The following is a 13,621-nucleotide window of genomic DNA, read 5'->3' as shown; positions in this document are numbered from 1 at the left end:
TCTCCCCGTAACTTAGCGGTTCACCAAAAGAGACCGATAGAATAAGTACTAGGCATCCAAAGAATAAGTCCTGGGGTCGATTTGCTCGGCTAAAGGTGGTGCTCCAGCATGGCCGCAGTCAAATGACTGAAACAAGTAAAAGAGTAAAAGAGTAGAGTAAAGAGAGGATGGCGACAATGTTGTTGTCTGAAACATAAAAACATACCATCAATAAAACTATTAATAGCATTAAAAAAACACTTTAATAATAAAATATATTAATATGCAATTAAAATATTTTTGCCACCTCTTCTAAGTTTTTTATAATGACTTTTTGAAATTATCTAAAGACTTTACATTTATCTAAATTATTCTTCCTTGCTGGCATGGTTTGGACAAACATTTCTGAGGTAATATTCTGTGATTGAATGCTCTTCCTGATAGCACACTTATTCTTTTACTTGTTTCAGTCATGTGACTGCGGCCACGCTGGAGCACCACCTTTAGTCGAGCAAATCGACCCCAGGACTTATTCTTTGTAAGCCTAGTACTTATTCTATCGGGCTCTTTTGCCGAACCGCTAAGTTACGGGGACATAAACACACCAGCATCAGTTGTCAAGCGATACTAGGGGGACAAACACAGACACACAAACACACACACACACACACACATATATATATATACATATATACGACGGGGTTCTTTCAGTTTCTGTCTACCAAATCCACTCACAAGGCTTTGGTCGGCCCATTTTTCAATTAAAGTACCACATTCTTCTAATTCAACTATTAATTATAATGATTAAGTTAGTGTTAAAATATTCAATGCACTGAAGATTAAGTTTAATTAGAAATAATTGCATGGTTGGGAAGAAAAGACAATATTTGTTAATTACTAATATTTTAAACATGTGGAAAGCATTAAGCTGGCAGAATCGTTAGCATGCCAGGGAAAATGCTTAGCAGCATTTCATTAGTCTTTGTGTTCTGAGTTCAAATTTCACTGAGGCTGATATCTCCTTTGATCCTTTCAGGGTCGTTAAGGTAAGTACCAGTTGAACACTGAGGTTGATGCAATGAACTTACCCCAACCTGTGAAATTGCTGGCCTTGTACCAAAATTAAAAATCAATATTTTAAACACATGAAGTCACCTAGTGGACAGTTAGTACAGGGGAGATAATTATTTCTTCGTAATGTCTGGTAGGACTAGAAGTTTGAATGTGAAATTACGAATAAGGAAAAATGAATAGAATGTACCTGCTTTTGATTTTTTTTTCTTTTTTTCTTTTTCAGCTTATTACATGGTATTAACATTTCTAGTCATTATTCTAGTAGGAAAGATGGGAGATAACTCTAGACCTAGTTCATAAGATGTCTGCAAAACTTCAGTGTACATACTGAAGTAGATTCATTAAGTAGATGTACAATACAGAATAGTAGTTGGTGTTGAAAATTAGCATATTTTAGAGAATAAATAATTTAGAAATGCTATCTGTAAGGAAAAAGAAAAATCAGCTAAGTTGGTGCTAGTATATTTAATGCAGTGTGTTTCAAAGGCTAGTTACAAATTATTATTCACACATGAAATGCCTCTCTTCCTTCCAGGTATTATATTTAACTGCCAATTATGTACCATAATTTGCTTCCTATCATTAACCCACCAATACAAGTTCAAATTGATTGTTAATATATTAATAATATATAGGCGCAGGAGTGGCTGTGTGGTAAATAGCTTGCATACTAACCACATGGTTCCAGGTTCATTCCACTGGGTGGCACCTTGGGCAAGTGTCTTCTACTATAGTCTCGGGTCGACCAAAGCCTTGTGAGTGGATTTGGTAGATGGAAACTGGAAGAAGCCTGTTGTGCATATGTATGTGTGTATATGTTTGTGTGTCTGTGTTTGTCCCCCCACCATCGCTTGACAACCAATGCTGGTGTGTTTATGTCCCCATTATGTAGCAGTCCAGCAAAAGAGACTGATAAAATAAGCCTAGCTTCCAAAGAATAAGTCCTGGGGTCGATTTGCTCGACTAAAGGTGGTGCTCCAGCATGGCCACAGTCAAATGACTGAAACAAGTAAAAGAGTAAAAGAGAATGTTAGCAATATTAATATTGTTAACATGTTATTTATATTTAAGGTAGCGAGCTGGCTGAATCATTAGCATGCTGGGCAAAACGCTTAGCAGCTTATTGTCTATCCAGCTTTACGTTCTGAGTTCAAATTCCACCGAGGTTAACTTTACCATTCATCCTTTTGGAGTTAATAAAGTAAGTACCAGTTACACACTGGGGACAATGTATTCGACTGGCTTCCTCCCCCAAATTTGCTGGCCTTATGTCAAAATTTGAAACCAATATATTAATTATATTTAAATTTGATTGTTTAATTAACTAAAGTGGGTCATGAATATACTATATGCTATATTGTCATTGTTTTATTTTGTCTTCTAGTGGCTCCATCTGTGGTGCCCGCACAGCAGAATATCTCCTGGAAAGGTCCCGTATCGTTAAGCAGGTGAGTGTTGTACTTTATCATATCTTGTCATATCTTGTTCTGGTGATCATGTGAACCCTCACTCTCTCATAATACACCATATTATATTGTGTCATTTCCTTTTTAACATCTGATTTTTCTGTGCTAGCATGGGTTGGATGAGACTTATCAAATTCTATGGTCAGATGCCTTTGTCGTCATGAAATATTTCTTGTTTTTTTTTAAGTAAGGTACTTTTCATTCCACTGGTCTTTGTATATTGAACCATTGAGCTGATATAATGTTTATGGGAGATTGTAAACAAAGAGCCCTGTTGCATAAGCAGTGTAATGTAAACACAAACACACACATGGGGCTTTTATACATCTTCCAGCTTAAACTATTCTACACCAAACTGCACCTTGTGCCACACCACACTGCATACCAAAATACCACACAGCACCCTGTACTACACTGCAACACCACATTACATTCCACAGCACCACATTACACCCTGTATCATTGCACCACTTTACACTCCAGCATGCTACATAGTGAAACACTACACTGTCATACACCACATCGTACCCTGTACTATACTGTAACTGAACAACACCACATTGCACCTTGTATCACACCACATAGCATCACCTCACAATGCAGCACACTGTACAGTGCAATGCTATTCTATCCTACACCACATGGCACCTTGTATCACACAGCACTGCATTTTTATCACATCATGCTGCACAGCATCACACCACTTTACACTGTACTACACCAAACTGCAGCTTGTACTACACTACATACTATACTGCAGCATAACACTACTTTACACTGCAGAACACTGTACTGTGCAGCACTACACAATCCTACACCACACTGCATCTTATATCATTTTGTAGTACCTTGTGTCACACCATATTGCACAGCATCATACTGCCTTACACTACACTACATTGCATCCTGTGTCACACATACACCATATAGCACCACAGTGCAGCAGTGCACTATCCTACACCACATGGTACCCTGTATCACACTACCAATACACCACACTGCACTGTTTCCTGTATCACCACACCACACCAGATTGTACCTCACTATACTGTACCACATATTGAGCCAAAAGTATTTTTGTTTTAATGTGTTGAGTGTGAGAATGCTGGATGATGAGTGTTCACTCTCATCTCTGCAAGGTGGAGAGTATGAACAGAAGTGGCCACTCATTGGTGTCATGTTTGTCTCTTTACAGCCGGATGATGAAAGGAATTACCATGTCTTCTATGAGATGTTGTCTGCTATGACTCCTGAAGAAAAGAAAGAATACGGACTCCAAGATGCTCCCCAGTACTTCTACCTGAACCAGGTAAATATATCACCTGATAACTATACTATGGTGGATGGTGCAGGGGTGGGGGGATGGAGGATTTGAATCTTGTGGAAGAGAGGATATTAGAGTGAGAACAGGGGGTGGAGGAGGAGGTGAAGGAACATTAGTGAGAATGAGTTATACAGAGAGTGGGAGTAGAGGGTAGTTTGGATGGAATTTAATAGAGTAAAAAAAGATATTAGAGAGAATGAGAGAGAGATTGTGAGAGGAAGTAGGAGGTAGTTTTTGAATGCTTATAATATAGAAAGGACAGGATAATGACATGGGTAGGATATGAGATGAGGGATGGGGGTATATATGGACTTATAGGATACTATCCTAGGTTCCATTCACAGAGAAAAAACACAGCTGTTATCACCAACATTTCTGTACCATCAGGGCGAACAAAGGATTGTCTATGCAGGTTCTTTGCATGCTTAAATTAGCAGCCAAATCTCCAAGTATTGAATAAAGGAAGTACACATAGAATGAGAGTATCTCTGAATAAAGATGAGATGGTCACAATTGGAATGCTTTTGATTTGAGGTCTGTTTGATGAGGGTTGACCCCCTACTACCATCATCGCGCTCACCACCACCTCTACCACTACAAGTGTGACTGAATAAAAGGGGGTCACAGCTAGAACATCTTTGATCTTAAGCCTGTTTAATTAGGGCTTTTGGAGTGCTAAGCAGTAAAATATTGCCACCATTACCACCACCATCACCCCCTATTGAGGAAGCCTGTAGACAGTTGTTTAGCCTTACAGAAACAACAGCCAAATTCTAACAAATCACCCTACCATCGTAAAGTAAGAAGGACATGTTGGACAGTGTCATCTTAAATGTGTACAAAACGATGGGATGGTCACAGTTGGACTACGTTTAATTGTATCCCTGCTACTGACTTGAGGCTAAACAGTAAAATATTACCTCCACCAAACCCCTTCAGGTAGATGGCCCTGCTCAGTATGTAGAAAAGGAGTAGGTAGTAACTCTATAAGATGTACCCGGTGCAAGCTATGGACACATAAGAGGTGCAGCAACATCAAAGGCAGGTTAACTAGCAAGTTAGTTTTTGTTTGTGGCAGATGTTCAGGTGCAATAAAGACTGCAAACAAACAGGAAACAACTTCTATCTCATTCCAGGGTGAAAAACTAGAGGTAGTCGATAGCTTCCGCTATCTGGGCGACCAAGTTAGTAGTGGGGGTGGGTGCGCTGAAAGTGTAGCTGCTAGAATAAGAATAGCCTGGGCAAAGTTTAGAGAGCTCTTACCCCTGCTGGCGACAAAGGGACTCTCACTCAGAGTAAAAGGCAGACTGTATGACGCATGCGTACGAACAACCATGCTACATGGCTGTGAAACATGGGCTGTAACTGCTGAGGACATACGTAAGCTCGCAAGGAATGAAGCCAGTATGCTCCATTGGATGTGTAATGTCAATGTGAATACCCGTCAGAGTGTAAGTATCTTGAGAGAAAAGCTGAACATTAGAAGCATCAGTTGTGGCGTGCAAGAGAGACGATTGCGCTGGTATGGACATGTGGTGAAAATGGATGAGGATAGCTGCGTGAAAAAGTGCCACACCCTAACAGTTGAGGGAACCCGTGGAAGAGGTAGGCCCAGGAAGACCTGGGCTGAGGTGGTGAGGCAAGACCTTCGTACATTGGGCCTCACCGAGGCGATGACTACTGACCGAGACCTTTGGAAATGTGCTGTGCGTGAGAAGACCCGGCAAGCCAAGTAAGATCGTTGCCAGTGCCCCTGGACTGGTTCTTGTGCGGGTGGCACATGAGATGCACCATTTTGAGCGTGGCCGTTGCCAGTACCGCCTGACTGGCTCCTGTAGGATTTTCGAGCGAGATCGTTGCCAGTGCCCCTGGACTGGCTTGTGCGGGTGGCACATAAAAGACACCATTTCGAGCGTGGCCGTTTTCGTGCGGGTGACACGTAAAAGCACCCACTACACTCTCTGAGTGGTTGGCGTTAGGAAGGGCATCCAGCTGTAGAAACTCTGCCAAATCAGACTGGAGCCTGGTGTTGCCATCCGGTTTCACCAGTCCTCAGTCAAATCGTCCAACCCATGCTAGCATGGAAAGCGGACGTTAAACGATGATGATGATGACCACTACCACCAACAACTGGGTGAATAAGGGGGACTTCTATGTGGTCAGTCCATCTGCTAGGAATAACAGCTAAATCTCTCTCAAATTACACTTCTCCATCTGAAATAAACAATTGTACATTGAACAGTTGTCCGTGATATACATAAAGACAGGATGATCATGGCTGGAATGATTTTTGATCACGTGTCTGCTTCATCATAACCAGCTTAGATTTAAACAACATGGCCACTAATATCAACCACAACTTTAATAACAAAAATAATCACATATAATGGAAAACAACTGTTTTTAGTTTCATGAAAGTTCAAAAGTTGGGTAGTCAGTCCCATCTAGCCTAAAGGTAACTTTGATTAATTTCCTTCAGGGATTTATATTATTATATATAAAAAAAAATATGTATATATATTTGATTTGTTGCACTAGTTTAAAATCCAAGTGAATCCAGCCATGAAATTATCAAGTTAATTATGTAAATAATTTGACTCACAAACAAACAATAATTAGCCTGCAAAAAGTGGCAGATGGAGATATCACAATGTGATATCATGTATAAAATTGACTTTTATGGTGGGAATGTATTGTAGAAGACTCTTTTCCTGTAAAGTTGCTGGCATTAGGAAGGGCGTCCAACCATAAAAACTATGCCAAGCGGGCCTCGCCAGAAAAAGCTCCCAGTCTGCTCTATAGTGTAGTTGGCATTATGAAGGGCATCCAGTCACAAGAATTCATGCCAAAGCAGACCTCACTGGTGCTGGTGCCATGTAAAAAGCACCCAGTCCACTCTGTAAAGTGGCTGTTGTTAGGAAGGACATCCTGCCATTACAAACCAGGCCAAAGCAGACAGTGGAGCTTGGTGCAGTCCTCTGGCTTGCCAGCTCCTGTCAGACTGTCCAACCCATGCCAGCATGAAAGACAGGTGTTCAATAATGATGATATGATGACAGAGTATCAAGGTTTACTGTATTTATTTATGAGGCTCTTTTTCACTTTGCTTCCTTTTGTTTACAGTTTCAGTTTTTAAAAAAGTCAGAGACGTGACTGATGTATGAGGTTAAGTAAACTTGTGCAAGAAATTTCAATGTTATATAACCTATTGCAAATGGGAATAGTCACATTAAGTAACCGCATTTTTTAATGTTTGAAAGCTAAACCAGAAAATGTCGTTCAGTCTTTGATCTTTTGAGCTTGTTGGCTGAACTGCAAACATCAAAGAAGAGGGTAGTGGCTGGAATTATTCAATTGTTGCATTTTTCAATGAATTTAGATACAATGGTTGCATACTAGAGCTTCCATGTTACTCTTGTGTTCGTGTTAGTCAGTTCCAAGCACCTTTTATACCTTTTCATCACTGGAGAATTGCATCACTCCAAACTAACACAAGAATGGTTTCTCCTGCTTCTATATTCTTGTCAGTGCAACAGCAATGAATTTTATGGGTGAGGAGTGAATGCTGAGGAAGAAAGTTAACAGTGATGAGAAGGAGTGAAAGTCAAGGTCAAAAATAAAAAGTTTGGGGAATTTTATTAGGAATTGTCTGTTAGGTTGTAAGTGTGGTAAGGAAATATTTAAATCAATATTCATCATTACTTAATGGTTCAACCAGAACTGGCAAGCTGCACCAGGTTTCATTTGGTTGATTTAGCATAGTTTCTAACACCAACCACTTCACAGAGTGAACTGGGTGCTTTTTTATGTGGCACCCAACACCAGTGCTTTATATGTGGCACCAGCACCAGTGCTTTTTACATAGCATCAGCATGGGAAAATATTTCATGCCAAACATTGTTATTACAGGTGTAAAGAGAAAATGTTCATATGTTGCTGTTTTCAGTTTTGAAGCTGTGAACTTTACAGAAGTCAGTGGTTACAGGGCTCTTGAGAGGGAGTTTTCTGTATCAGAGAAAGCTGTGAGCAATGGAAGAATGCTGTAAGAATTCTTACTGAAAATGCCAGAGACAGTAAAAGCATGTAGTGAGAAGTAGACTCTATTGCTATCTATGGAAAAAGAATGGTAATATAGAACAACTAAAAGAAGTTATATACTCTGCTACAGATAAGCTTGAAGGCTACTAAGATGTTTACAAATCCATTATCGAAAGCTCCCAACGAATGAATTAATTATTTTATGGAAAGACAAGGGCTTGGTCTGCATCAAAAAACTAACATATCTCATAAATTACAATTAAATGATACTAATAAGTACTAATAACACTAGCAAATTCATTTCACACCTTTATTTTGAAACAAAGAAAACAGTTATCAACTTCAACAGGTTAGAAATATGGATGAAACTCCTATGTTTTTTTTTTATCTCTTTAGAAACAATATAGTTTACTTGAGAGAAAAACTGTTGATGTGAAGACCACAGAACATAAAGAGGTACATTTAAATGTGGTGCTTGTGTTTAATACAGATGAGACTAAGCTTATGCCAATTGTAATTTTTAAGGGAAAGGAATCAACAAAAAGGAGAGAAATGCTACCTGGGGTTTTGATTCACAAGTGTAAAATAAACAACCAGGGTACTTTCAAATGAAGAAATCACCCCTAGTATGAGAATATTTCTATGAACACAAGAGACAATGAGAAGGTCAACTCACTGAATACAACCCAAGGCAGCTTCACATCTTTGCTACTATCTTTGAATGGGATAAACCATCAGAAGAAAGGATATGTCAGATGTAGATGACCTTGCAGTCTTCTGACCTGAAGGAACTGATCAAAGGTGATGACCTCAAGAAGCGAAGCTTGTCTCTTGTAACATTATGGTTGAAGAATGTGTCAGAGGGTATTTCAAATGAGATTGTGATAGATAATTTTCTGGAGATAGGAATATCAAATAATATAGATGAGTCTTCATCATCATCAACCATCAAAGATAACTATTTGTGAACTGATGGCCATGACAGCCAACAACTTGAAGAAGAAACAGAAAATATCCATATTATAAGATGTAGACAAAAGTTGACACATTAAGAATAGGAAGACCTTTTTGACATCAGTGATGATATTGATGAGTCTGTCTTTGATCTCTCTCAAACTTTTATTTAAGTTGTAATTAATACTGTGTTATTAATTGATAATTCCATAATTATGCTTAACCTTAAAATGTCCTTTGATGAGTTCTTTTATTTAATTCACTTCAATAACTTCTTTGATCTTATAATATACTTTGCAATCAAATATTGCATACAGTGATGTCTATCCCGTAATCATGATTGTAATTTCTATTTTGTCAATAAATGACAACCCATTTAATTACGTAACTCCACTATTTAAAATAGACATAATCCGTGCTGATGAAGGGAAATAACCTCGAAATCGCGATACACAGATATTGTTTTGAGCTGAGTGGGGGTGCTAGATTCCTTGTTTGAAAATATAAGGACACAGATCATGTCATATAGCCAGCTGGTGACGATGTCTCCTGGGGCTAAATTACAGCAACATTCATCCTAAACCAGGACTGCCATGTTATGTTGGCAAAGTATCTTTATTCCATAATTTGTAAAGCCCTCATTTCCAATCATCTATAAAAACATGTTTGGCCATAGGAAATATCACCTTACTTAAAAACAAGTAAGGGTAAATGACACAAAGGGCATCTAGCCACAGAAAATTTACCTCAATGAATTCCATCTGACCCATATAATTTCAGCTGGCAGTTTAGCTTAATTGATAGCGTACTCAGCCGATATCTGAGAGATGAATGTTCAAGTCCCATAGCTGTATGCTGACAACTTTTTCCATCATACAAGGCTAAATTACCTATTCTTTGAGCTGTTTTCACAGCTAGACTGCATTCAAAATATTACCTTTTTGTCTGTATGATACGATACACATCCAACGCTTCCAAAAACAAAAAAATGTTTGTTTACAAATGTTGTTGCAAAAAAAAAAAAAAAAAAAATTCAGGCCTTGTGCTTTTAGTAGAAAGGATTATTATTATTATGATTATTATTATTATTATTATTATTATTATTATTACAGGGTAACAGCTGTACTATTCCAGGCCGAAATGATGCTGAGAACTTCCGTGCACTTACTGAAGCCATGGATGTCTTGGGGTTCTCCAAGACAGAAAAGAAAACTATCCAAAGTATATTGGCTTCTGTTCTGCATCTGGGTAATATCTATTTCTGCAAAACCAATGTAAGTATACGGTGTTGGTAGATTCTATTGTTGTTGTTGCTGATGAAGATGTCATTTGCTTCTGTGTTGTTGTTGATTAATATAAGGTCATGAGATGTTTATATGATGTAGTTATTAATATAAAATTGAGAGATGGTCAGGTATTGCTGTTTAGGATAGAGGTCTAGAGGTTTTGCATAGTGTATATTGTCCTACAAATGTATACTGGGAGCATTAATTTAAGAATGAAGAAATTATTACCCATGTTTAAAACAGTTATGTTCCTAGGCACAAGAGTGGCTATGTGGTAAGTAGCTTGCTTACCAACCACATGGTTCCAGGTTCAGTCTCACTGCGTGGCACCTTGGGCAAGTGTTTCCAACTATAGTCTCGGGCCAACCAAAGCCCTGTGAGTGGATTTGGTAGATAGAAACTGCTGTTTCGTTCTGAGTTCAAATTCCACCAAGGTCGACTTTGCCTTTCATCCTTTCAGGTTCGATAAATTAAGTACCAGTTATGCACTGGGGTCGATGTAATCGACTTAATCCGTTTGTCTGTCCTTGTTGTTTGTCCCCTCTGTGTGTAGCCGCTTCTTGCATAGATCTGACGTATATTATGGACCGTATATTTAGTACAATGTTTGTTTCTTGATTAGCCTCAAGGGCTATTGATATACTCATTTGGGTACAGTTAATCATGTACACAACCTGAATATCCTGCTGCTTGTACTTTGGTGCCCACATAGGTATTCCTCTATTTTTGATGTGTACACATTTTACTTTTCGACCTGACCCAGTGCCTTACCATTCAGGTGCCTGATTCACTTGAATCCTTATTTATTTTGCATATATATATATATGGGGATGGTCATATTGCCAGTTTAGCCAACAAAAACACACGCACTGTATATTTGGTGTTAATTTGCTTCAGCTTTATATTACATTAATCTTAATCTTATTTCGGCCAGAGTTCTTTCGTCACACTTCTGTGACCTCATCAGTGGTCCTTTGTTTCCTTCCTTCTTATGTGTGTCTCACCTTGCTAACTATATATATATATATATATATATACATCGTCAGTAAATCATAAATCCCAAAAAGAAGCACACCTCAAGTTATAGAACAGTATACTATAAAAATAAATAAGGCTGATCTATGAGATTACCCTGGATTTTGCATCCATTGGATTACCATAAAGCTAAGTGCTTTATATATATATATTTATGTATGCATATTTATATAATGAGTTTCTGAACAGTTTTTCTGTATTAAATTGCACTGGGTCAACCCAAAGCTTTAGAAGAAAGACATACTGTGGAATTGAACCTGACAACACATGGGTAGTTAAACAAACTTCTTAAACACATGACCATGCTCGTATGCATGTTGTTGTTTTGCTTTAACACCAATGAGAGAGTAATAAATAGCTTATCATATATGAACCTTTTACATTTTTCAGCAAACAGATTATGATATGATGCAACTGGGAAGTGATGCTGAGATTAAGTGGATCAGTTACCTACTTGAACTTTCTCCAGACTGGTTGAAATCCTCTCTCACCACAAAAGTCATGGTATGTTCTCCTACCTCCCACTTAATTTTGTTATTATGTTCATTGTTGTGGTTGATGAACTTCTCATGACTTTTCCTGTTCATCATGTTATTATTGTTACAAGGCAGCAAGCTGACAGAAACGTTAGCACACTGGGCGAAATGCTTAGTGGTATTTCATCTGCTGCTACGTTCTGAGTTCAAATTCCGTCAAGGTCGACTTTATCTTTCATCCTTCCGGGGTTGATAAATTAAGTACCAGTTATGCACTGGGGTCGATATAATCAACTTAATCTGTTTGTCTCCTCTGTTTGTCTCCCCTTGTGGGCAGTAAAGAAATAAACATTAGCACACTGGGCGAAATGCTTAACAGTATTTTGTTTGACTTTACATTCTGAGCTCAAATTCTGCTGAGGTCAACTTTGCCTTTCATCTTTTCGTGGCCAATAAATCAAGTACCAGTCGACTGGCCCCCTCCTCAAAAATTTCGAGCCTTGTGCCTAGAGTAGAAAAGATTATTGTCACTGGTTCTATTGTTGGTGTTGTTGTTTCTGCTGTTTTTTTTAATTTTATTTTTATTGTTCATGATGTTTCTTTTCATGTTGTGGTTAAAAAAATGGATTTTTCTTATTTTTTTTTTATTGCCATTTTCTGGAGGTTCCCTAGTGTGTTGTTATTGATTATTGTTCAGGCTGTGTGCTATATTATAATGAACAGATGGAAACATAATTTATCTTTATTCTCTTACTGGTTTCACTCATTTGACTGTGGCCATACTTGGGCCTCTGCCTTGAAAACTTTTAGTCAAACGAATCAATCTCAGTACTTATTTTTTTGTAAAGCCTGCTATTCTATCGATCCCTTTTGCTGAACTGCTAGGTTATGGAGTCATAAATACACCAACACTAGTCACTAACCAGTGATAAGGTATAAACACAGACTCACACACACTAAGTTTTAGTCTATCAAATCCACTCACAAGGCTTTGGTCAGACCAAGCTATAGTAGAAGACACTTGCCCAAAGTGTCATGCAGTAGGACTGAACCTGGAACCATGTGGTTGGGAAGTGAGCTTCTTACCACACAGCCACTGTATATTTTATTAAAAGATTTATTGAACAGGAGAACAACTGAACGTCAACATCTATTGGTTAGTGGTGACACTATAACGAGATTAAAATAGAGCATAATAATGACTAATTAGGCTTGAAATGCCAGGAAGAATTGGTAGCAAATATGAAGAAGAATTCCTTTCTGTTTCTGGGGGGATTCAGTAAAAGAAAAGCTAGTGTTGCTGGACAAGAGATGAGTTGTGTGTTTCCTGGTGCCCTTCACATATTTGTGTCCAGATTCTTGGTGTGGAAATGTTTTGATACTGAGCAAAGTGCTTCAGATTAAAGGACATTCGATGATGTTCCTTGATATAGCTGCAAGCTAATTGGTAACTAATTAGAACAATATATGATGTGCGCATGACCAGCTTGTCTCATCAACTTTGTAACTGAAATATGCTAGGCTTGATTCTAGCTCTTGCTACACTGTCATAATTGTTTTTGTTGTGCACACTGTGTCTGTTGTCAAAATTCTGCTTGTCCATCATTGGATTCTATGAGCAGCGAGAATGTGTCACTGTAATCGGTGATGGTGGAGAAAATGACATTACAATTTACAATGAACTGAATCACAATCTGTTGAGGACTGTGTGTGTTATGTGATAATATGCATACACATGGCAAAATGGAGAACTGGCAGAATTGTTAGCATGCAGGACAAAATGTGATGGTGCATAGGAAAACCTATTGGATGTCACTCACTAAACAACTGAGAAAAATGAGGTCAATGTCAAAATAATGAAAAAATAGGTCCCCACATCGGGTTTCATTTTTTAATAGAAATACATAATGTATTTCTATTAAAAAATGAAACTTGATGTGGGGACCGATTTTTTCACTATTTTGACATTGACCTCATTTTTCTCAGTTA

General features: G+C 38.2%; 1 protein-coding gene across 5 annotated transcripts in view; it reads left to right on the top strand.

The window, feature by feature from the left end:
* LOC106881175 (unconventional myosin-XV) overlaps positions 1-13,621 on the top strand; it is a 329,895-nt gene that overhangs the window by 97,819 nt on the left and 218,455 nt on the right. For all 5 annotated transcript variants that reach the window (XM_089364116.1, XM_052973941.2, XM_052973940.2 and 2 more), the window contains 4 exons: positions 2,438-2,501; positions 3,715-3,828; positions 9,948-10,109; positions 11,547-11,660. In XM_089364116.1, coding sequence (XP_089220242.1) covers positions 2,438-2,501; positions 3,715-3,828; positions 9,948-10,109; positions 11,547-11,660 — 454 coding nt within the window. The remainder of the gene's footprint in view (positions 1-2,437; positions 2,502-3,714; positions 3,829-9,947; positions 10,110-11,546; positions 11,661-13,621) is intronic.

Source organism: Octopus bimaculoides, chromosome 16, assembly GCF_046866305.1.
Source record: "Octopus bimaculoides isolate indiv1 chromosome 16, ASM4686630v1, whole genome shotgun sequence".
Taxonomy (NCBI): domain Eukaryota; kingdom Metazoa; phylum Mollusca; class Cephalopoda; order Octopoda; family Octopodidae; genus Octopus; species Octopus bimaculoides.
The sequence above is the reverse complement of the archived record's forward strand: the minus strand, read 5'-3'. Positions and strand labels throughout refer to the sequence as shown.